Genomic DNA, 25,180 nt, shown 5'->3' with positions numbered 1-25,180 from the left:
ATTGAATAAATAATGCCTAGTTGAATGGCTAAACAAGACAACTGTCTGGACAGTACTGCTAGAATTATTCACCTTACCGCTGCACAGATAGACAAAGAGTATAAGTCCATTCTGTTAACATTAGGTCTACTCTGCTAACAAAGACTATTCCAGTTGATTTGTCAGTTGTTGTGCATTATATTTTTGTTGTGTTTGCAGTTTGCCCTTTAATAAGTTATATATACAAATAATTAAGTTATATATATTCTCATGCTAAAATCGACTGTAAATCCAGATTTTAAAGTTGATATTCTTCCCCGTGGAGCATGCCCCCATAACCTGTGCCCCACCCAAAAATATTATCACCAGTGGTTATCACTGTGGTCAGCTATGACAGGTTTAGGCTAGTTAAGGATGACTCCAGGGTGCAACTGGTCTGAGTGACTTTTAATTAGTACATCTCTATCTCTCTCTCATTTTGGGAGGAGAAAGAAGAGATCAGAAGAGATAGAGTGGGAGAGCCATATAAGGCGTGTGCAAATAGGCGGGAAATTAAGTGTAGGTGGGAAGTGTTTTTTTTTTGCTGTTGAGCTGAGCAATCAGTCTGACTGCCTCAAGCTCCAGCAGATTGAGGGGGAGTACAAACCACTGGTCCCTGGGGACTAGGACCATTGCACCCTTTGTCAGCAGATTCGCAATCTCCTCTCAGAGTGCCCTTGTCTTTACCGGGCAGGGCAAAACAGTCTCTCTCACCCCCCCTGAATAAATCAATAAATAATTCAGTCATTGGCTACCTATAGGAGTAAACCAATAGGAGCAGAGCTCTCCTATGGGGCAGAGCTCCACAAAATAGATCAGTTGAGCCTACATTTCCTACTACAACATCGCTAAAAGATTGAAATGGTTGCAGTCATAATAGTGTCTAAATTTGACCATGTGCTGTTGTAAGGAGTCAATCTTATCAGACCATTCCAAACATCTTGATTAATGTGATGTTCTTTTACTGATTGTGAGTGTGTGTGTGTGTGTGTGTGTGTGTGTGTGTGTGTGTGTGTGTGTGCAGGGGCGCCGCTAGGGGGTGGTAAGTTAGGACGATTCTAAGGGCCCAGCACTGACAGGGGCCCATGAGAATCTTTTTATTTTATTTTTATTTTTTATATATTATATTTATAAATATTATTATTATTATTATTATTATCATAAGGACGTTAATGTAGCCGAATTCAAATTATAATTCTATGTAATAAAAAAAGTCACAAAAGAAACAAACTGGAGTTTTGTTTCTCTATGTTTAACAAAATTAAGCCTTATTATTTACCCCTCTATTTAGTCATTGCATGGTTCAGTCCACCGCGCGTGAGCTGCTAGACGAGAGGAACGTTACCGCAAATATTCTGACAAGGTTTCCATGACCAACACGTCCTGCTGTAGTATGTGTGTGTGGGACAGATGGAGGACAGCCAGATTGGAAATGCATCAAATGTACGTGTGCGTGCGTGGACGATGTCGTGAAAGGCAAAGCCAAAGTCAGGGTCTCAAAAGAGAAAAGTAAAAAAATCACTAAAAACAGTGGTTTAGTGATCTAATCACTGCGTGGATGATCTAGTTAGCTCGCTATCCGCTTGTTAAGTCGTGACGTGTTTCCGGGACCCAACGTTGGCTGAGGTGCTGTCTTCGAAATGGAGAAATAATAATAATAATTAATTATATTTATATAGCGCTTTTCCGAGGCTCAAATACCCTGACAATATGGAGAAAACGGGAAAGTGCTGTGTCCCTTGTTGTATGAATAGATCCGAGTCTAAAAAACGATTAAACTGTCATTCTACCGCTGTAGTTCAGAGGTATTCTGGTGCGGATAATTTCTGGTTTGGACTCGGAAATGGCTAAACGTCACTTTTGACGTCAGGCTTAACAAGTGGATAGCTAATTAACATTAACTTCAAGTATAGTTAACTTACAGTGCACTGTCAGTATAATTTCAGTTAAATGTATAAGATGAGGGCAATTTTGGTCCAAATATAGGTTATTAGAGCTCAGTGAATTTGTATCCAGCAGCTACGCACTCTTGCTATTATAGCTAGCTAGCTAGTATAATGTTACATGCTAATGACGTCATGCACAGATGCACCTTGTGAGAGAAAATTATTATATGTAATAAGCTACATTTAAGAATCAAAAACATCATCTTGGGTTGAATGTCTGCAGCAGACTGTAGAAGATGATTTCCTGTTGTCACACACAACAGAACCAGTTTCTCTACTCGAAGCTTGACATGGGCTAAGACAATAGATACATTTACATGATTACAAAGACCTGATTGCCCTACCATCTAGAGCAGTTTCTGACCTTTGTGTTGCCCCAGACCCAGTACTCTAAGACCAGACTGAACCAGTTGTGGCCATTGTGCTCCGCTTCCACCCTTTGTCTCCATGAGAGAAAGTGGGGGCCGCTTCCCCCCTAGCCTTCATCATAATCACCTTCATCAAATGTACAGGTCCACACCCATTGCTCATGATTGGTCTAAACCTCACCTGAGGGCGGACCCCTTACCTGAAGGTACCTGTTTGTATAAATACTCAGATGAAATGAATGAGCTGGACTTTTTGAGGAACTTTCACTGTCAAGACCTATCTGACGTGCTTGTAAATTTCCTCCTTCTGCAGAAGAATATTAAATATCTTTTCTTATACATCTTGAAACGAAACAGGCTGCCATTATGGAATAATTTACTCTAACAAGTTGGCGACGAGGAAACAAGGGGAGCGGCTGCGGAGGTATCCTGTTCTGTCCGTTCTCAGCCATTTCAGCTGACGAGCTGTTTTTGAGACGGACCTCTCCCGTTTCACCTAGCAAGTGACGCGGTCAGGAAATCCCCTCTATTTTTTGGGATTGGCTGGGAGCGGATGATCAGGGCCTTAGCACGCTGTCTACGTACTACACGAACAAGGGTAAGCCTGTCGATTTTCATTTGTATACGGAACGGTATTTAATCGGAGAAAGATACCCATTTGGAGAGGTCTTTGTTTCCGGGTGCACTTTGTGATGCATGACTTGTGGCGTTTTTAGACGATTTACATGTTATCGTGGCTATAATTGCACCTGGCAAAATCATAAGACTACTCTTTTTGTGTATATGATATATATATATATATATATATACGTGTATCTTTCGACGTTGCTGTTATCTGGTTACAGTAAAAGTATTAACCAGAGGGAGTGGCTGCTGACCTGATTGCAGACAGGGACTAATCAGGGAGAGTTGCTGTTCACCTGGTTACAGAGAGGGCCTAACCAGGGAGTCTAACCGATCGTGAACAGTGGTTAACTAGTGCCATTTGATTGTGCAGTAAATTGGTTAACTAAGGTCCAAGTCCAACATATTGGTTAACACAGGTCTAAAAATAATCCTAGGTTGATCTAGGATTGGGGTTTTATTACACAGAGGTTAGTTCTGTGTAAAAGTGGGGAGGTGGTACTTATCCATAAAATTCATTGAGCCAACCAGGTGTTCTGAATTTTCCATGTATGAATATAGAGTTTCATTGAGCTAATCAAAGTTCTGAACTCCAGTTTTAATTAGTTAATCAGTGTTAATACTTCAGTTTTTCTGTTGACTCAGTGCATATGTAAAAGACCTACCAGCCACCCCTCCCCTGAAGCCCAGAGTCTAATCTCCACAGACCAAGTTTGTTTGTGGATTGTATTGTAATTGTTTTGTAATTTTCTTATTTGAGATAAGACATTACAGCTGTTTTCTATCTTATGGGTATAAAGTCGTTCAGAGAGAGTGACACCACTTCTTGGTCCTGCTAAGATAATGGCAGACAAATGGGGTTTATCTGCTGTTATGAAGGACAAGAGAAACGTTCTAGAGAACAGCATGGCCAGCCACAAACAAATTTCAGACAGTGGGGTGATAAGGGTTTTGCATGTTATAATTGTGGGGGCAACCATTCCTACAAATTCTGCCCGACACCACAACAGCAATTTTAGGAAATAGTCTATAATTGTTGTTTCTCCATGTACAGTTGTATATCTTTGATGGTTTAAGAATGTTCTTGTTTTCCGACACTTTTAGGAAAGTTGTTGAGTTTTGAATGTTCTTGTTGTGAAAAGAGACCCTTTTTGAGTTTCTGTTTTTCTATTTTAAAAACATTTTTTTTGCATTAGGCAAGGTTTTATATTTCCTAACCCAAGTCATGGGGAGCTGCTTTCTTGCGCAGAAAGACCCTGAGAGTTATTTATATTCTCAAGAAGGTAGGTTTATGTGTGAAACTCTGGGAGAACTGATCACTCTCCACTTTGAGTTTTTTTGCATAAACCTGTCCAAAATTATATAGATCTGTTTGGTATTCATGCATTGTTCAGACCATGATGTATTGAAAAAAAAGAACCATGTGGCCTGTCGTATCAGAGGCTCATAAAATACTATATTTTTGATTGCTAACTCCCACTAACTCCCACTAACTCATTGTTTTCGAATGATTTTTCAGTAAGTATATTTTGACATCATAAAACATGACACATTTGTTTATGATTTTCAAATCACACGAACATGTTCTACCGTTTCCTATTTTAATATTAAGATGTTGGTTTGATTAGACATAAAATTCTGTTGCAGTTTTTATTTTATTTTGTTAACTGTCTCCTCAGACAGACCAGTGGTGGCCCTGTATTATTGCAGATACACTTGATTTTTGCCACGGCAAGAATGTGATATATATTTCAGAGTGGAAGCCGTTTTACCAGAATCCAGAGACGGCGTGCTACGCAATATCCAGCCAGATGATTGAGGGATGAACCAGGGCCACCAGAGAGGGAAACGACGACCAGGGTTACCAGACCCACCAGAGAACACAGAGGAGATGACGATGAGGGTGCCAGGCCCGACAGAGGAGGAACCAGAGCCACCAGGGTGCCAGGCCCAACAGAGAAGGACGCAGCCACCAGGGTGCCAGGCCCGACAGAGAACCACCAAACGACCATCGACGACAGTGTTCCAGTTTCAACAGCCCGGACCACCGAGCCTTCAAATCAGAGCATGGCCGTTTCAAGGAGGAAAGACACATAGTATCATGAGAGATTTTGCTTCAAGGATGAATTACTCTGATTGTTGGATCTGACAACAGATACCTGTGAGTCCAGCCAGGGTCCAAAGTGTGGACACCTGTACTAGTGAAGATGCTGGTGAATGCCTGCATCATGTTTTTCGATGGTTCTAAAGACCACTCCCCAGACCATGTCCAACATGGAAGGAGACAGACGACTGCCTGAACCTCAATGACACTGACATACGACGACCGATTAGGAAGAGGTTGAAGAGCAAGCAAATCCTCCAACTGGGGTCAAGTGCTAGTAACCTCTGACCCTGAAGATGCAAGAATCAAGAAGGCGTTGGTCGTTTGGATTTATTTTTATTATTTTTTTTGTCTTATGTATGATGTACTGTGCTTAATTTTAAGCTTGGTTGTTAATTTGGATTTATTTTTATTATTTTTTTTGTCTTATGTTTGATGTACTGTGCTTAATTTTAAGCTTGGTTGTTAATTTTAGGATTTTGGGGTTGTGATGAATTTTTGTTATTCTTTCTCAAAAAATGTTTTGAACCATATTTTTCAAATTGTTCTTGTTTTAAGAGTTTACATCTTAAAAAAGTGTGGAATGTGAGAGAAAATTATTATATGTAATAAGCTACATTTAAGAATCAAAAACATCATCTTGGGTTGAATGTCTGCAGCAGACTGTAGAAGATGATTTCCTGTTGTCACACACAACAGAACCAGTTTCTCTACTCGAAGCTTGACATGGGCTAAGACAATAGATACATTTACATGACTACAAAGACCTGATTGCCCTACCATCTAGAGCAGTTTCTGACCTTTGTGTTGCCCCAGACCCAGTACTCTAAGACCAGACTGAACCAGTTGTGGCCATTGTGCTCCGCTTCCACCCTTTGTCTCCATGAGAGAAAGTGGGGGCCGCTTCCCCCCTAGCCTTCATCATAATCACCTTCATCAAATGTACAGGTCCACACCCATTGCTCATGATTGGTCTAAACCTCACCTGAGGGCGGACCCCTTACCTGAAGGTACCTGTTTGTATAAATACTCAGATGAAATGAATGAGCTGGACTTTTTGAGGAACTTTCACTGTCAAGACCTATCTGACGTGCTTGTAAATTTCCTCCTTCTGCAGAAGAATATTAAATATCTTTTCTTATACATCTTGAAACGAAACAGGCTGCCATTATGGAATAATTTACTCTAACAACCTCCCAGTTGAAGGAGAAGGGGGTGAGCAGTAGGAGTTTGGGGTTAACAAACATATTTAGAATATTTTAATGTATGCTGCATTACCATGCAAGCATTGAATACAACTTTAGCTAATATTCATATTTAGTTAATAGTTCTTCCAGTAATGGCAATAACATTGACCACACTGGCATCTTAATAATATTGTTAGCTAGCTAGATAACATTTAAGTTAGCTAATCTGGTGTAATGTATGTGTTATTATGTTAATACTATTATAGGACATATTATGAATTATGTACCTATGGATACTCCATGCCAGGGCCCTCTTCAAGCAAGGCAGCCAGAGAGGAGAGCAGAGGTGGGGGGGTAGTGGTGGTCTAGTAGTGGATAGTGAGTTGGACTTGTGATCGGAAGGTTGTGAGTTCAAATCCCGCCTGAAACCTCACCACTACTAGTGTGCCCTTGAGTAAGGCACTTAGCCTTCAGTTACTCCAGGGGGAATGTCCCTGTAATTCGTAATTGTTTGGATAAAATTAATTAACATTTTAAAAATTAAGAGGTAAAGAGGCAGAAGAAGAAGAGCAAGAAGTAACAAAGGACAATGACAGCAGCACAGCAAGTTGGCTTCATCACTAGATTTTAAGGATCTTATTAAAGATTTTGCTACTAAGAAGGCCCAGCGTTTAGCTTTGATTTGATTTGATCTCTTTACTCCTATCTTGAATCGTTGTGCACTAGGCTAGATATAGTTTTTAGCTCTCCAGGTATACTATTCCACAGTACTGCCGCAGTGTAAAAATAAAAATCTTCCCATTTCACATTCAATTTCGCTGGCACCATGTCTGTGTTGCTCCCTCTTGTATAAGACACGTTTGTCTTTGTGTGAAACAAGCAATGCTGAGTCAGTAAATATCTCTCTGCTGTAATTCTTCATTGATCTAATCCTGACAGTATTATGGCCAACTGATCTTTACAAGATCTACATTTATTTAGACACAATACCACCCCATTAAAATTATATTTTTATTTTTTATTATAGATTTATACTTTTATAATTGGGTTCCAATCTTCATTTAATTATACTTTTGTCCTTGTGTTGTTCAAGTCTTAATTTAACAAGTTAAAGAATGTTGAGATTTCTTTGCTGAATTGTTGATTCCTGTATTAACTGTAATTTTAAATTACATTTACAAAAGATGTCCATCATTGGATTTCTTGCAGTGCATCAATAGTTCATCAACTTCAACTGGGTTTAGGTTGATGGGTGGTTTAGGTGGGGGGGCCCAAAATGATATTCTGTCATGGGGCCCAGAATCTCTAGCGGCGCTGTGTGTGTGTGTGTGTGTGTGTGTGTGTGTGTGTGTGTGTGTGTGTGTGTGTGTGTGTGTGTGTGTGTGTGTGTGTGTGTGTGTGTGTGTGTGTGCGCGATGTCCTTTTGCTTCAATAATGCCCGTAATGCCAAACGTTGTCCCTAGTAGAAGCTCCTCCCTCTACAAAAATTCCCCACAAGAAAAAAAGAGGCAAGCGATAGCGCGCGCTTCCTGTACAGCCTGGTCTCAATCACGTCCTTGTAGCTGAGATAAATTCACCCCACAACTTCATCGAAGTCATAATCGTACTGAACTCAACATGTCTGGAAGAGGTAAAGGAGGAAAGGGACTCGGAAAAGGAGGCGCCAAGCGTCATCGCAAAGTTCTCCGTGATAACATCCAGGGAATCACGAAGCCCGCTATCCGCCGCCTGGCTCGCCGTGGGGGTGTGAAGCGCATCTCTGGCCTGATCTATGAAGAGACCCGCGGTGTGTTGAAGGTCTTCCTGGAGAACGTGATCCGTGACGCCGTCACCTACACCGAGCACGCCAAGAGGAAGACCGTCACCGCCATGGATGTTGTATACGCTCTGAAACGCCAGGGACGTACTCTGTACGGCTTCGGCGGCTAAACTATTCGTAAACTCAACCACCCCCTACAAAAAACAACGGCTCTTTTAAGAGCCACCCATCTCCACACAAGAGAGTTTATTCCATTGTTATAACACATTTTTGTCAGGCCTGTACATTCAACGGGTATAGCTGTCATGAAAAAAACATACGTTGCCAAATCAATGTCAACGCAAGTAAATGCGTAGTCCTGGCATTCCACGACTAGAAATGACCATCCCACATGTGCACTCTAGAAAGAAAATGGTTATTATGGATTATTACGCACACAACACAGTGCAGCCCCTTTTTCTATTGCGCATCTAGTGATAATAATAATGCATGCCCTTGTACCATCCCAAAAGGACAATTCCTGGTAGTAATCGCTAGGCTGGTTGGGAGTTTGGGGGACTTGGTGTTCTATGTATATCATTCTCAATCTTCCTCTTGACGTTTTCATGTTCATATCGCCATCGGAAACAAGGCAACCCGACAGCAGAGTGAAAAAGTAAGGAAGGGGTGGGGGGGAGGAGCTCGCGCGTGCGCAGATAATGTATTTACCCGCGAGGCAGGCTAGAGCTTTGGAAGTGGATGTCAGCAGCCCCCTAATTTGCATAGCCCCACCTTTATATTTCGGGTGTGCGTTTGCCGCCTCTTCATTCGTTTCTAAGAAGTGACGAGCCACTATCAACATGCCTGAGCCTGCGAAGCCTGCGCCCAAGAAGGGCTCCAAGAAAGCCGTCTCCAAGACCGCCACCAAAACCGGCAAGAAGCGAAGAAAGTCCAGGAAGGAGAGCTACGCCATCTACGTGTACAAGGTCCTGAAGCAGGTCCACCCCGACACCGGCATCTCCTCCAAGGCCATGGGAATCATGAACTCCTTTGTCAACGACATCTTCGAGCGCATCGCCGGCGAGTCCTCTCGCCTGGCCCACTACAACAAGCGTCGTACCATCACCTCCAGGGAGATCCAGACCGCCGTGCGTCTGCTGCTCCCCGGTGAGCTGGCCAAACACGCCGTGTCCGAGGGCACCAAGGCTGTGACCAAGTACACCAGCTCCAAGTAAACCGATTTTCGTCTGTATTACTTACCCCCAAAAGGCTCTTTTAAGAGCCACCCACCCTATCAATAAAAGCAATTCCATAGTGAGTTGAACTTGCGTGTTACAAATCAGTTGAACTTATATGCTGTACTGACTGTGTATTGTAACAAGTAAGTACAATGTATTTATACAGTACCTTTCCCAGGCCAAGGGTCACAAAGTGCTTTACATAACAAGGAAGAAAACACAAATAAAACATAATACAAGAGTGAAAGCCACAGCAGGTTAAAACAGGCAGAAAGTATACATAACATAACAAGCATGTATAAGGCATATGTATCATTTACTCGATGTTACAATTTTCAAAGACTCCAGTCCTTGAACGCGCCGGAGGTTTTGCGCGCCTTTTTTGTTCCTCACTTGTTTGTTGCTCACTAGTTGTCCAAAACGGTTTCCTCTATTAATATAATGGACAGGAGTGACTACACTGCATACATACGCATGACCAATTTCTCGGGACAGGTGGATTTAAAATAAATAATAAAATATAATAATAGTTTAAACGGCGTTCACATGTGGATCTACCATCACCTCCAGGGAGATCCAGACCGCCGTGCGTCTGCTGCTCCCCGGTGAGCTGGCCAAACACGCCGTGTCCGAGGGCACCAAGGCCGTAACCAAATACACCAGCTCCAAGTAAACAGATTTGTCTGTACTACTTACCCCAAAGAGCGGGTACAGAAGACGACAGCTTCTTGTCTCAATGTTTAAATGCATTAATACTATTTTATAGTCAATACAAAATATATGCAATCTTTTGAAAATTAAAAACGTGCCATTAAGCGTCTATAATCAGCACAAGTGTTTTCATTGTGTATTTTTATTGAAATGACATAGTTGTGTTTACAGTGATATATTACATAGTTGTGTGTACAGTGATATATTACATAGTTGTGTTTGCAGTGATATATTGCATAGTTGTGTTTGCAGTGATATATTACATAGTTGTGTTTGCAGTGATATATTACATTGTTGTGTTTGCAGTGATATATTACATTGTTGTGTTTACAGTGATTGTTGTGAAGGCCCACAGTTTAGTGCCAGTTTAGTTTCCCCAAACCAGCCCTATTTTTGCCCCTAGTATTTCCTTTGTTATTTTCTATACAATTATATACGTTTGTGAAGTGTATGTATTATTATTGTACTGTTTATGTATATGTTGATGACGTAGTATATCCGGGGTGTGTCTGTGACCCGGATGTTACGTTCGGTGGTGCCTATATAAGAGACGGAGGTAGTCCGCGAGTCAGAGTGTGTGGTGAGCAGCAGAACGAGAGAGAAGCAGAACGAGAGAGAATAACGAGAAGCCGATCCAAGATGGCGGATTCAGCAGCGCGCACCCCGTGCAGCAACTGAAGACGCCAGGAAAGCGATTATCGAGTGTACCATGGTAGCCCGTTTTAGTTGTGTTCAACGTTGGACCAAGCGGGACGCCAGCTGGACATTAATCGTCGCCTCCACGAGCGAACACAGACTCCAGCGGAGCTTCGACGCGGACCACTTCATCGACGCACAGGCCATTCAACCAGGCCTCAACGCGCACCACGCCACTGGACTATAAGCCTGTTCAGGCCAGAGACTATCAGTGAGTGATTGAGAGTGTGTGTGGCCGGCCGGGAGGGAATGTGTATTTGGGGATGTATACAACCGTCATGTGTAATAAATGTGTGTTCATATGTAATACCGTGTGTTAGTTGTTTGTAGCTCCAATGCTAATGCTAGTTGTTTGTAGCTCCAATGCTAATGCTAGTTGTTTGTAGCTCCAATGCTAATGCTAGTTCCCTTGCTAATGCTAACGACATTAACTGCTAGTCTAACGGTTTGCTGTCGCCCCCTGCCTGTATCCTCCTATACTGCCTATTTAGCTCCCTTAGTTAGATAACCAGCCCCTTCCTAAAGTATACAGTCCTTTTCAGCTACTCCCTGGTTACATTTGGTCCTTCGAGCCGGATAGGTAGTGTAGTGATAGCATGGCTGAGCGCAGCCAACCAGACCAGACAGTTACCCCCCCTTCTCCGCCCCCGGAGCCAGAGCCACGACCACAGAGAGTCCCGCGGTTGCCTCCGAGGTTACAGGAGTATGAGCTCGAGGTCGAAAGCTCACTGAGTGGTAGCGAGGAGCGCACTCCACGGGATACAGTGGTCGGAGAGGCCGAGGTGTCCGCCGGCGCGCGGGTGGCTAGCACTGAGACAGCCCTCACCGAGCACCAGCCTGAGGATGAGATGGCAGAACCGCAGGGTTTTGCCGTGGAAACGGAAGAACAGGAAGGAGAGGCCCGGTCCGACAGCGCCTGCGGGCGGAAGAGGGAGGGCCTCAGCCTTAACGATCTGCCTCCCAGTACGGCGCGCTCGAGACCTAGCTCCTGCCGCTCAGTGGCTTCCTACCGGTCCAGGGCTTCCGTGGGCAGTTATGCCTCTGGGGCGGATAGCCTGCACTCCAGAGGGAGTAGTGCCGCGCTGTCAGAATATATGCGCCAACAGGCCGAGATGGCGTTAGAGCGGGAGCGCCAACAGGCCGAGATGGCGTTAGAGAGGGAACGCATCCATTTCGAGCGCGAGCGCCTCCAGATGGAGGCGGCGGGGAGACAGCGCCAGGAGGCGCTAGAACGCGAGCGCCTCCAGATGGAGGCGGCGGGGAGACAGCGCCAGGAGGCGCTAGAACGTGAACGCTTCCAGATGGACGGAGCGGAACGCGCGGCGGAGAGACAGCGCCAGGAGGCGCTAGAACGTGAACGCTTCCAGATGAACGGAGCGGAACGCGAGGCGGAGAGACAGCGCCAGGAGGCACTAGAACGTGAACGCTTCCAGATGGAGCGCGACCGCCTCCAGGCGGAGAGACAGCGCCAGGAGGCGCTAGAACGTGAACGCATCCAGTACGAGCGCGAGCGCCTCCAGATGGAGGGGGCGGAACGCGCGGCGGAGAGGCAGATGGCGAGAGAGCAACTGCACGCAGAGAAGATGGAGGAAATGATGCAGACCATGCGCGACGTGTGCATCAGCAGAACTCCGTCGGCCTGTAGCTCCAGAGTATCATCCGCACGGCCCTCTCGAGTGCCATCTCCTGAACCCCCCGCCGATGGCTCCATGACCCCCGCCAGGACTGTCCAACTACAGGCCCAGCTGACCACCTGGAAGGAAGAGGACCAGGGACCCGACCGCTACGCGGCCCAGAGGGAGCCAGCGTCGCTGCCCGGGAGGGGAGTCATCCCCCAAGAGCGTAGCACACCCCTAGGTCCTCCAGTGCACCAAAATGCATGCAGGCCGGACACCCAGACCGTCACTCCAGCACCGATGATCCACTACAGGATGTTCCCCCAGGTGGAGGGACCCAAGTTCCCCTTCTTCAAGGACGAGGACAGGAGCCAGTATGTGGAGCTACGCATCTGCCTAGACACGCTCTTGGACAACTCCTGCTCCGAGTCCTACAAATATGCGATTCTCCTTCAGCATGTGAGGAACCCCAGAGCCCACAACATGGTACTGGCCCATGCCTCCGCACCGACACCTTACACCAGAGCGCTCGCTGACTTGGATGCCCGCTACGGTCGTCCCTGGAACCACGCCCTTGCTGAACTGCAAGCCCTCGAACAGCAGGCCCCCATCAAGGATGACCGGGCGCTGGATGACTTCGCGCTCCGTGTGCACACCTTGGTTGGGATGCTGAAGACGCAGGGCCCAGCTGGCGCCAGCGAGATCAACAGCACCTCCAACGTAGAGCGGCTGCTCCGCAAGATCCCACGCTTCCGGCAGGAGAGGTTCCGGCGACAGCAGCGCGTTCGTAACCCCGAGAAGTTGGGTCTGAGCATGGCTGCCTTCGCGGAGTTCCTACTGGAGGAAGTGCATGACACCAACGTAGACGCCATGGGTTACGCTGAGCCGAAGAAGGAGAGGGAGAAGGGAGACCGCTGGGACGGGCCGAGCTCGAACAGAGGACGCCCAGTAGGAGTGCTGCACACGGAGGAGGAGCCTCGGAGAGAGAGGACCACCCGACCTGAGGGAAAGGATTCCTCTCAACCCCCTCCAAAGGGACGGAGAGGTCCACCGCCATGTCCGTACTGCACCAGCGAGCACTGGCTCAATGAGTGCAGTGACTTCAACAACCTGAGTACCGAGGCCAAGCAGAGGTGGCTCGAGAAGAACCAGAGGTGCTGGAACTGTGGGCGCGACCATCTGGCGAAGAACTGCACCTTGAGGAGGAAGTGCAACCGCTGTGAGGAGGTCCACCTCCACATCCTACACGAGGTCTCCCTCGCCAGGTCCACGGAGGGCAACAGAAGCCCTAGGTCCGGTCGCGCACCGGAAGAGGAAACCCCTGTCTACTACCTAGACTCGCCACAGAGCAGCGGCTCCAAGGTTCTACTGAAGGTGGTGAAGGTCCGACTTCACCACAACAACGCTGTGTACGACACGTACGCCGTTCTAGACGACGGGTCGGAACGGACCATCCTTCTCCAGGGGGCAGTGCGCCAGTTGGGGCTCCAAGGGACTGCGGAGAAGCTGACTCTGCGCACGATACGTCGCGACCTTAAAGAGGTCACCGGGGCGAGAATCAACTTCTCTATCTCCCCGGCGGGGCGGCCGTCGGATAGACATCGGCTTCAGAATGTCTTCACCGCCGACCAGCTAGCGCTCTCCCGCTACGACTACCCCCTGGAGAGGTTACGCGCAAGATATCCCCACCTACGGGGAGTAGACCTACATCCGATAGAAGGAGCGGAGCCAACCCTTCTCATCGGCTCGGACAACGCTGAACTGATCGTGTCGCTCCGTCCTCCGCTGAGAGGACCACGAGGCTGCCCGATGGCTGTTAAGACTGCGCTTGGGTGGGCCCTCCAAGGCGCTACCGAGGGGAGAGATAGAGACGGGAGAGCTACGTCATCCCTCCATGTCCGAACAGAAGAAGCAAACCAACCAACCGGACCGCCTGGAGTGGAATCTATTGCTGCCAGTGCACCTGGAACAGTTAGTACCACAAATGGTTCACCACAGGATGACCAACCAAAGAAGAAGTCTCTGTGGACAGAGCATAAGTCTCTGGATGGGAAGACCTACTACTACAACTCCCAGACTAAGGAGTCCCGGTGGTGGCGCTACCGTGCCATGGCGGCAACAGCTGTTGCCGAGGAACACCTGCAGGTGGCCATGCACCCTCACGTGGCCGAGGTCAGCATTGACGCACCCGTCAACTCCGTCAAGTACACGTCAGCCATGAAAGTCTCAGCCAGTATTGTAGACGCCTCCAAGGAGGAAAGGCCGAAGTTGGCGAAGAAGAGAGTAAAGTGGAACCCAGAAGAGGAGGCCCAGCAGGCCTTCAAAGAGCTTCTGGAGGAGGATGGTGGTTCATCCGACGCGTCATGGGAGCAAACCATGAGAATGATCATCAACGACCCACGCTACAGCGCCCTGCCCAAGCTGAGTGAGAAGAAGCAAGTGTTTAAGGCCTACCAGGCTAAGAAGGAGAAGGAACAAGCCAAGCAGCTCAGGAAGAGGAACTGTGAGGCGCTGACGAGTATTCTGGACAACATGGCCAACGTCACCTACTGCACCACCTGGTCCGAGGCCCAGCAGTACCTGCTGGACGACCCCTCCTTCGCTGAGTACGAGGCGCTGGAGAACATGAACCAGGAAGACGCTCTGCTCTGCTTCAAGGAGCACATCCGCGCCCTGGAGAAGGAGGAGAAGCAGGAGATTCTGCTGAGGGAGAGAGACAAGATGTCCGAAGGTGCCGTGGTACTGGTGAGGGACCAGTCCCTTCCGCGCGCCGCCTGGCAGACAGGCAGAGTGGTCGACACTATCACCTCCTACCTCACGCTGCTAGAGCGGCCTAGCCAGTGTGCCTTCTTAGTTAACTGAAACCGAGGGTTTCATGGGGCGGCTGTTGTGAAGGCCCACAGTTTAGTGCCAGTTTAGTTTCCCCAAACCAGCCCTATTTTTGCCCCTAGTATTTCCTTTGTTATTTTCTATACAATTATATACGTTTGTGAAGTGTATGTATTATTATTGTACTGTTTATGTATATGTTGATGACGTAGTATATCCGGGGTGTGTCTGTGACCCGGATGTTACGTTCGGTGGTGCCTATATAAGAGACGGAGGTAGTCCGCGAGTCAGAGTGTGTGGTGAGCAGCAGAACGAGAGAGAAGCAGAACGAGAGAGAATAACGAGAAGCCGATCCAAGATGGCGGATTCAGCAGCGCGCACCCCGTGCAGCAACTGAAGACGCCAGGAAAGCGATTATCGAGTGTACCACGGTAGCCCGTTTTAGTTGTGTTCAACGTTGGACCAAGCGGGACGCCAGCTGGACATTAATCGTCGCCTCCACGAGCGAACACAGACTCCAGCGGAGCTTCGACGCGGACCACTTCATCGACGCACAGGCCATTCAACCAGGCCTCAACGCGCACCACGCCACTGGACTATAAGCCTGTTCAGGCCAGGGACTATCAGTGAGTGATTGAGAGTGTGTGTGGCCGGCCGGGAGGGAATGTGTATTTGGGGATGTATACAACCGTCATGTGTAATAAATGTGTGTTCATATGTAATACCGTGTGTTAGTTGTTTGTAGCTCCAATGCTAATGCTAGTTGTTTGTAGCTCCAATGCTAATGCTAGTTGTTTGTAGCTCCAATGCTAATGCTAGTTCCCTTGCTAATGCTAACGACATTAACTGCTAGTCTAACGGTTTGCTGTCGCCCCCTGCCTGTATCCTCCTATACTGCCTATTTAGCTCCCTTAGTTTCAGCTACTCCCTGGTTACAGTGATATATTACATAGTTGTGTTTACAGTGATATATTGCATAGTTGTGTTTACAGTGATATATTACATAGTTGTGTTTACAGTGATATATTACATAGTTGTGTTTGCAGTGATATATTGCATTGTTGTGTTTACAGTGATATATTACATAGTTGTGTTTACAGTGATATATTGCATAGTTGTGTTTACAGTGATATATTACATAGTTGTGTTTACAGTGCTATTTCTACAGGCCGGCATTGTAAATAAGAATTTTGTTCTTAATTGTCTCGCCTGGTAAAATAAAGGTTATAATAATAATAATAATAATAATAATAATAATAATAATAATAATATATTACATCGTTGTGTTTAGGGTTAGGGTTACAGTGATATATTACATAGTTGTGTTTAGGGTTAGGGTTACAGTGATATATTTGGGGGCGATCAATAATATTTTTCCCAATGGGCGTTCCCTGATATAAAGGACCGCCTATAGCAAGAAACGATAGTTATGGAGATAGACTCCAGTTCTATGAGTGGAGCGGAGCCCCATAGGGGAGCTCTGCTCCTATTGGTTTACCCCGCTACCTAAAGTAGCCAATGACTGAATTTTTCAATGCCTGCGCCCGCCTGGGGTGCTATATAAAGGGGCGTACTTCGCTCCATCATTCTCCCAAACATACAAAACAGCCGGGTTTGAACAAGTCGAAGTGGGCCAGCAGCCCTATGGGGCTCCACTCCACTCATAGAACTGGAGTCTATCTCCATAACTATCGTTCTATATCGTGGAGCTCCGCCCCATAGGGGAGCTCTGCTCCTATTGGTTTAGGCGGAGCGAGCGAGGCCAAATGTACCCCCACTGAGACTATTAGTCCGAAAACAATCTCAGCGGCACCCGGAGCTGACCACTGATGTTGGTTCAAGACAACCTTAAAAAGTTGGCCCAACCCACACAGAGTCTGCTCCACTGATCTAGCCCTTACGTGAGCACGTAGGGTTGTAGATCTAACGGAACATGTCCTGGAGGAGGGTCCCCTCCCCAGGCACATCCGTAATCATCCTGACAGCACTTGAATAGAATCCCCAACCAGGGTAATCCAAGTGCCTTCCCCACTACATCAGTCATCAGCAAAACTGAGGACAGAATGAGAAAAGGATGCGGAAGAAATATCACTTACCTAACCCTTACGTTGGGTTGTTGATCTAACAGAACATGTCCTGGAGGAGGGTCCCCAGGCACATCCGTATTCATCCTGACAGCACTTGAATAGAATCCCCATGACCAGGGTAATCCAAGTGCCTTTCCCACTACATCAGTCATCAGCAAGACTGAGGACAGAATGAGAAAAGGATGAGGAAGAAATATCACTGATCTAACCCTTATGTGAGCACGTAGGGTTGTTGATCTAACGGAACATGTCCTGGAGGAGGGTCCCCTCCCCAGGCACATCCGTATTCATCCTGACAGCACTTGAATAGAATCCCCATGACCAGGGTAATCCAAGTGCCTTCCCCACTACATCAGTCATCAGCAAAACTGAGGACAGAATGAGAAAAGGATGAGGAAGAAATATCTTTCAAGTAATACCGTACAAAAGGTGATGGCGACGACCAAGACGCCGCCTCACATATCTCCTCCACTCCCACGCCCCTGAGAATGGCCACTGATGTGGCCATGCCCCTGGTGGAATGAGCCCGAATGCCAGTCGGCACGGGCTGCCCCTTCGGCTAATAGCCTCGCAAATCCAATGGGACAGCCTCTGCTTCGAGAGTGGTGCCCCGGCTTTCTGTCCGCCGTAGCAGATCAGAAGCTGGGGAGAAGATCTCAGTCCTGCTGTGCGCTTCACATATTGTGCCAACGCGCGCACCGGACATAGACAATGTAAACGCCTCTCCCTCTCTCCGTCGTGAGGAGGAGGAAAAAAGGCGCTCAGAGCACAGCTCTGAACCCTAAACCCACGATTAACCTTAGGGATAAAAGCCGGGTTAGGGCGTAACACAGCTTTTGTTTCGTCATCAGATATGATCAAACAATCTGCCCGTGTCGAGAGAGCACATAAATCACTCACTCGCTTAGCCGTAGTCAAGGCGAGGAGTAGACTCGTCTTGAGAGACAATAAACGCAATGACACAGTGTCAATGGGTTCGAATGGGGGCACGCACAGCGCCTCTAGCACAATCGACAGGTCCCATTTTGGCATTAGAGTCCTATGAGGGCGTCTAAGCCTACACACTCCAGTCAAAAAACGCTTAACCAGCGAATGACTGAACAGTGTCGTTGTCGCAAAACCCTCATGACAAGCTGAGATGGCAGCTGCGTAAACTTTAATAGTTCCCGCCGACAATCCCTTGTCAAACAGCGACTGTAAGAAGCACAAGAACGTTTCGACCCGACAGCAGACTGGGTCAACGTCCTGTCCCTCACACCACTGTGTAAACACTCGCCAGCGCGCCGCATATCCCTTTGCAGTGGATTGCGCGCGCGCACTCTGAATGGTCTGAATGACCGCGTCTGTCAGACCCCTGCGTTCTAACAAATCCCTCTCAGTAACCAGGCCATGAGGGGGCCCCCCATCATAGGCGGCCCCCTCACCAAGCCTCTGGCTTGAGAGAGTGCATCTTGTCGATGAGGTATGGGCCATGGGCCCTCTACCAACATCTCCATCAGTTCTGGAAACCACGGGGCTCCGGGACGGTCCGGGGCTACAAGAATTAACTCTAGCCTCTCTGACCTCACTCGTGCCAACAGTGGGAGGATAGATGTCAGGGGTGGGAACGCGTATAACAGGACCCTCGGCCATGGGTGGTGTGCGAATGCATCGACTCCCAATGGCGGGTTGTCCTGTTCGCGCAGGGAGAACCAAAGGCGACACTGCGCATTCGTCCGGGACGCAAACAGATCCACTTCTGCTTGCCCGAACCGTGCCCAAATCAGAGACACAATGGAGGGTGGTAACCTCCAGTCGTCGTCCCTCGGGCCTCCCCGTGATAACAGATCTGCTCCTTCGTTGAGCAGACCTGGAATGTGGAGAGCTTTTAGCGAACTCAGGTGTGTGACTGCCCACAGCCATATATCTGTCGCTAGGCGATGAAGTGACGCTGAGCGTACTCCCCCTTGACGATTGATGTATGCTACTGTTGTCCTGTTGTCGGATCTGACTAACACGTCCAGATCCTTTAACACCGGGGCAAAATGAAGTAGCGTTAACTTCACCGCCTCGAGTTCCAGCAGGTTGATGTGACGCGTCTCTAACGGTCCCCATCTTCCTGCCACCGAACCTGCCTGACACACTCCTTCCCACCCAGTCAACGACGCGTCCGTGAAGACTGGGTAGTGGGATGCCGGTCTGCCCATGGCGACTCCGCGCGCGATGACGCGCGGGTCTCTCCAGTAGCTCAGGTCGGTCTTGACCGATCTCGGTATTACAATCAACTTGCGACGGTGTCTCACTGGATCCAGTCGCAGTCGTGCGAACCACCTCTGCAGTCTGCGCATGTGTAATAGGCCTAAGGGGACCACTACATGGGCTGCAGACATCAGTCCTAGTAAGGACATCATTGACAGAGCGGTGATTGTATTTGTCACTCGACACACCCGGAGAGCTGACGTCAGTGTCGCTCTCCGTGGTGCCGATAAACTGGCCCTCATCTTGGCAGTATCCAACTGAATGCCTAGATAGGAAAACTGTTGAGCCGGCCACGGAGCACTCTTTGTCCAGTTGACAGCTAACCCCAGCTGAGTGAGGTGCTGCACCAGTGAGGTTGCGTCCCGAATGGCTCGATTTGGGCATTGGGCCAAGACCAGTAGGTCGTCGAGATATGCTAATATGCGTATCCCGTTTCGCCTCAGTGGTTCGAGTGCTGTCTGCACACATTTGGAGAAAGTTCGAGGAGCAAGCGCGTACCCGAAGGGCAGGCGCGTGTACTCGTAAACCTTCCCTTGGAAGGCAAAACGTAGACATTTCCTGTGCCTCTCTGTGATTGGCACATGAAAATACGCGTCCCTCAGGTCTATGCTGATTCCGTAGTCGCCCTTCTGTATACAAGACAGAAGGCGCCTCGTCGTCAACATACGAAAGGGGCGTTTCGCCACTCTCTCGTTGAGGACCATTAAATCTAGTATGGGTCTCATGCCTCCGGATTTCTTTGGGACAAGGAAATACGGGGAGTACCACCCCATGTCCCACTGGTCCCTCGGAACCATTGTCACTGCGCCCTTTGTTAGGAGATTCGTAATCTCCTCCTGGAGCGCACATGTTTTTATCGGGCAGGACAAAACAGTCTCTCTCACGCCCCTGAAGGGCGGAGGAGGCTGAATGAACTGTAGTGCATATCCCCTCCTCAATGTCCTGTCCAGCCAGCCCGACAGAATACCTGCCCCTTCTAGCCATTCTGCATAACGCAACGACAGCGGCTGGGCCGTCTGTTGTGGTGCAGTCGACAGAAAAAGCTTGAATTTCTGTATGACCCCAGCCGCCGCTGCACACCGAGGAGGTGGCACAGCCCAAGGTGGGGTCATTTCGAAAGGGATGGGCTGCCGTCTGTAAAGAGTGTTTGCTATGTGTAACAATGCCCTTTATTGACGCAGGTTTATTATGCCTGATAATCAAAGAACCGGCCGCACGCTCATGAGCTGGGCCAGATCCTGATAGACATGGAGGGGTTATTGATGTAAATAACGGTCCCTCTATACGGCTACAGATAGGGGTGTTTAACCCCGTTTGTGTCGTGATAGGGGTAAGTCTGTTAGGCAGAGAGCTGGCCACACGCTGGTACGCTGGGCCAGTCTCCGCTTTGTTTCTAACCGGTAGCGATTGGACCACGCTCCGACAAGGCAGGCGGGTCTCCGCTCCTGTAGATAACATGGGAAAATCACCTTTACTGAAAAAGTAAGGTGGGGATTTTCCTTCTTTTACCTCTTTATGAGGTAGCAGCCATGAAGAGGAAACCGGTGGTGGGGTCATTACCGACCCCTCCGCCAGTGAAACCGGGCCACGCTGCCGTGGGGGGCCGTAGCGGGCCCTCCCAGTGGTCAGCGGCGGGGGCTGGGGATGCCAAGTGGGGCATGGCTCCGTCTGTAGAGGTGGAGCCAGTGCCGCATCACACCGAAACCTCCGTTTCGCAGCCGTTGACGATCTAGTCGTCACCACGGCGGAAGAAGAAGATGGGGCGGAGCTCCACGATATAGAACACCAAGTCCCCCAAACTCCCAACCAGCCTATCGATTACTACCAGGAATTGTCCTTTTGGGATGGTACGACAAGGGCATGCATTATTATTATCACTAGATGCGCAATATAAAACAAAAGGGGCTGCACTGTGTTGTGTGCGTAATAATCCAAGTAACCATTTTCTTTCTAGAGTGCACGTGGGATGGTCATTTCTAGTCGTGGAATGCCAAGACTACGCATTTACTTGCGTTGACATTGATTTGGCAACGAATGTTTTTTTCATGACAGCTAAACCCGTTGAATGTACAGGCCTGACAAAATGTGTTATAATAATGGAATCAACTCTCTTGTGTGGAGATGGGTGGCTCTTAAAAGAGCCGTTGTTATTTATAGGGGGTGGTTGAGTTTACGAATAGTTTAGCCGCCGAAGCCGTACAGAGTACGTCCCTGGCGTTTCAGAGCGTATACAACATCCATGGCGGTGACGGTCTTCCTCCTGGCATGCTCGGCAAAGTCAAATTGACAGGTAATTGGCCTATATAAGCTGTAGGTCATTTAACATTGAATGTGCTTGTAAATTTGTGTGAACAATCGTTCCCAAATGTGTCAGGAACCAAGAGAACGTTGTGAGGGCTTCAAAGCAGGAGTCCACCCTGGTTGTTCTAGGTCGAGAGTCTTATCAGAAGGATAGATCATGTCCCTGGCTATCTCAGCAGGCCTCACAGTGCCTCACAGGCCTGTCCCAGAGTGCTCTGCAGCAGACGTATATGGAGGCCAGTCAGGTGCCAGGCAATCTTCCCTGCAACCTATCCAACGGCAGGCCCAAGGCGGCTGGCAGCAAGAAACGCCAGAGAGAAGCCAGCCAGAGTGAAGGAGGAGACGTCAGCAGCTAAGCCAAACGCTCCCGCAGTAGCCAGCCCAGCAGGACATGGAGATCTGCTGCAGTTGCTAGACGATCTCGCAAGCCTACACACCAGAATGGATCTTAAGTGACATTCTTCTCACTCACACACACACACACACACACACACCTCCCAACTATCCCCCCCCCTCCATTCCAATTCACACACATCCCCCCATTTCCACTCCCCACCTCCAAAAACGCACAATCCCAACCCCACCACCCAACACACACACACACACACACACACACACACACACACACACACACACACGCACACACACACACACACACACACACACACACACACACACACACACACAACACGTACAAATAAAATAATAAAATAAAGTTCTGTCTTTTTTTATGCATACCAATATGATTTGGACATCACGGTATTGCTGTCTTATAATAAACCAATACTTTCATACAGTGGTGACCCTAACTGTCTCATCCCAGAATACCTCTGCAGTTTACAACTTTAAATTGCAGCAATGGTCCCAAGTAAGGTCAAAATACATTTTGACACAAGACACCCCACTTATACTAGCAAAGACATTGACTACTTAAAGCTATTAAGACTGCAAAATGATAACTAGAATAAATGCATGACGTCATGTGTCCGCTTAGCAAAGTGCAGGATCCATTTTTAAGCAGTTTAGGACACAAATAGCACAGGGAAAGCTGTGCGCATCGCTCCCTCCGACGGTGGAACGGCGGGGTTTTGAGCGAATCACAACAAAATACACGAGGCCTTCGCGGCCCACATGATTTTATTCTGAACGGAGGCATGTCTGCTCGCTGGTCCGTTCAAATTTGGACCTCAAGTCGGTTCCATCGTTGACTTTTGGCCCATTATTGGCGAGGAGAAAACACAGACGCCAGCACATTTTGTCAGCCAAGATTGCCGAGCATAGAGGGTTGAGTCTGTACGGTTCTCATGTCGCGTTTAAGACCAGCCCCCATCTCCGGGTTGAGCTTCATTATCACAGAGCAGCATCGCAGAGTGATTTGTAGCCCGCAACAAACGACACTTTTTACAGACATGGCAGAAGTCGCACCAGCCGTCGCCGTCGCCGCTCCGGCCAAGGCCCCCAAGAAGAAAGCAGCAGCCAGGCCCAAGAAAGCAGCTGGCCCCAGCGTCGCCGAGCTCATCGTGAAGGCCGTGTCCGCATCCAAGGAGAGGAGCGGCGTGTCTCTGGCCGCGCTCAAGAAGGCGCTGTCTGCCGGTGGTTACGACGTGGAGAAGAACAACTCTCGCGTCAAGGTCGCCGTTAGGACCCTCGTCACTAAAGGCACTCTGGTCCAGACCAAGGGCACCGGTGCCTCCGGCTCTTTCAAGATTAACAAGGAGGCGGTCAAGAAAACGGTGAAGAAAGCCGCCGTCGCGAAACCCAAGAAGATAGTAGCAAAGAAGCCCGCCGCCGCTAAGAAGTCTCCCAAAAAGGCCGTTGCAAAGAAGCCTGTCGCCGCTAAGAAGTCTCCCAAGAAGGCAGTCGCAAAGAAGCCCGTCGCCGCTAAGAAGGTTGCCAAGAGCCCCAAGAAGGTTAAGAAGCCCGCACCTGTCAAGAAAGCACCGACCAAGAGCCCCAAAAAGGCCGTCAAGGTAGCGAAGCCCAAAGCAGCCAAGGCAAAGAAGGCAGCCCCAAAGAAGTAAACTTGTGTTGACACGACAGTGTTCATGTTGACACTTGTACCACAAAAAAGGTTCTTTTAAGAGCCACCCACCTTTCCATAAACAGTGCATTTTCATCCATGTCGACTTAACGGAACTTTCTCAAATAAGAAGGTCCGATTTACACCAGTCTCAATCACTGACCTATGCACACGAGAATAATAGCTATATTAAATATTGAAATGGCCTTAATGAGAGTTTAATACTTTACACAAACATATTTAAAAAAACGATATATTGTCTCACTCGGTCTCTGCGTGAGCGAGGAGGGGGGGGGTTCTATGCTAGACTCCACAAAATACCTTTCAATATCGACATACGGTAGTTTGCTTTATATAACGTTATTTGGATAGAAATGGTCAACTTTTCGCTCTAGTAGTAGCCTACTACATTGCGTATGGGGAGAGCTGTGAGAGCCTAATGCACTTCACTTTTCGCTGTAATGCCAATAAGGAGTATTGTTTCGCTATTTAGTATATTATTAGGAAATTATTGGTTTGATTTGAACTTTGATTTCTGGCGCGCGAGGGAAACTCACAAAGGCCGAGTGAAACAGCGGCCAATCGCTGGGCGGCGGGAAGAGGCGCGCGTATCCGGGTTGCTGATTGGATGAGGTGTCATCGACCCGGTGGCCAATGAACGCTGGTCAGGCTGAGCTATAAGAACACCACCCCAAGCGAGCAACTAGTATCCGCTTTTTCTTTAACTAGAACAGAACCCGCTTTAAGTTTCAAGATGTCAGGAAGAGGTAAAACCGGAGGCAAGGCCAGAGCAAAGGCGAAGACCCGTTCTTCCCGAGCTGGACTCCAGTTCCCAGTGGGCCGTGTCCACAGGCTCCTGCGCAAAGGCAACTATGCCCATCGTGTGGGCGCTGGCGCACCGGTCTACCTGGCCGCCGTGCTCGAGTACCTGACTGCTGAGATCCTGGAGTTGGCCGGCAACGCCGCCCGCGACAACAAGAAGTCTCGTATCATCCCCCGTCATCTGCAGTTGGCCGTCCGTAACGACGAGGAGCTGAACAAACTGCTGGGCGGTGTGACCATCGCTCAGGGCGGTGTGCTGCCCAACATCCAGGCAGTGCTGCTCCCCAAGAAAACCGAGAAGCCCGCCAAAGCCAAGTAAAGGTTCTACTACGGCTTTCACCCCACTACTTAACCCCAAAGGCTCTTTTAAGAGCCAACCACTTGTCTCTCAAAAAGTGCAATTTGTATTTTCATCTCTAAACGGTGTTTGTCCGCTATGAGTACCCTAGTGTGCCTCATGTTGAAGCCTGCAATCACTAAGTTAAACAGTCACCATATACCTTCGTGAGGCTGAGAGAACGCACCCACAACACTTGATTTGGCCACGTGGTGTTGCCAACCAATGTTCCCTTCATGATGAATGCTGGCTATAAGCATAAACACAACAAATGCATCTGAGAATAGCGTAAAAGCTATA

The 25,180-nt window shown here is 48.3% G+C and overlaps 5 protein-coding genes across 5 annotated transcripts in view; 4 read left to right on the top strand and 1 right to left on the bottom strand.

Annotated features, from left to right (window-relative positions):
• The window catches only part of LOC308152062 (histone H1-like), a gene marked incomplete at both ends in the record, with an annotated part of 166,941 nt that overhangs the window by 32,119 nt on the left and 109,642 nt on the right, over positions 1–25,180 (bottom strand). The gene's annotated exons all lie outside the window — the stretch shown is intronic.
• LOC308152116 (histone H4) lies at positions 7,865–8,176 on the top strand (the record flags this gene model as incomplete). Its single annotated transcript, XM_080525026.1, has 1 exon — positions 7,865–8,176. One exon carries the CDS (start codon positions 7,865–7,867, stop codon positions 8,174–8,176), a length of 312 nt encoding a protein of 103 aa, XP_080381152.1.
• Positions 8,846–9,220, top strand: LOC308152105 (histone H2B-like; the record flags this gene model as incomplete). The annotated part of the gene is made up of 1 exon (XM_080525015.1): positions 8,846–9,220. The coding sequence occupies one exon, from the start codon at positions 8,846–8,848 to the stop codon at positions 9,218–9,220; it is 375 nt and encodes a 124-aa protein (XP_080381141.1).
• On the top strand, positions 23,111–23,722 carry LOC308152074 (histone H1-like; the record flags this gene model as incomplete). Its single annotated transcript, XM_080524984.1, has 1 exon — positions 23,111–23,722. The coding sequence occupies one exon, from the start codon at positions 23,111–23,113 to the stop codon at positions 23,720–23,722; it is 612 nt and encodes a 203-aa protein (XP_080381110.1).
• On the top strand, positions 24,476–24,862 carry LOC308152090 (histone H2A-like; the record flags this gene model as incomplete). The annotated part of the gene is made up of 1 exon (XM_080525000.1): positions 24,476–24,862. The coding sequence occupies one exon, from the start codon at positions 24,476–24,478 to the stop codon at positions 24,860–24,862; it is 387 nt and encodes a 128-aa protein (XP_080381126.1).

The sequence above is a fragment of the Nansenia antarctica genome (genome assembly GCF_963989245.1).
Source record: "Nansenia antarctica genome assembly, chromosome: 3".
NCBI lineage: Eukaryota > Metazoa > Chordata > Actinopteri > Argentiniformes > Microstomatidae > Nansenia > Nansenia antarctica.
The sequence above is the reverse complement of the archived record's forward strand: the minus strand, read 5'-3'. Positions and strand labels throughout refer to the sequence as shown.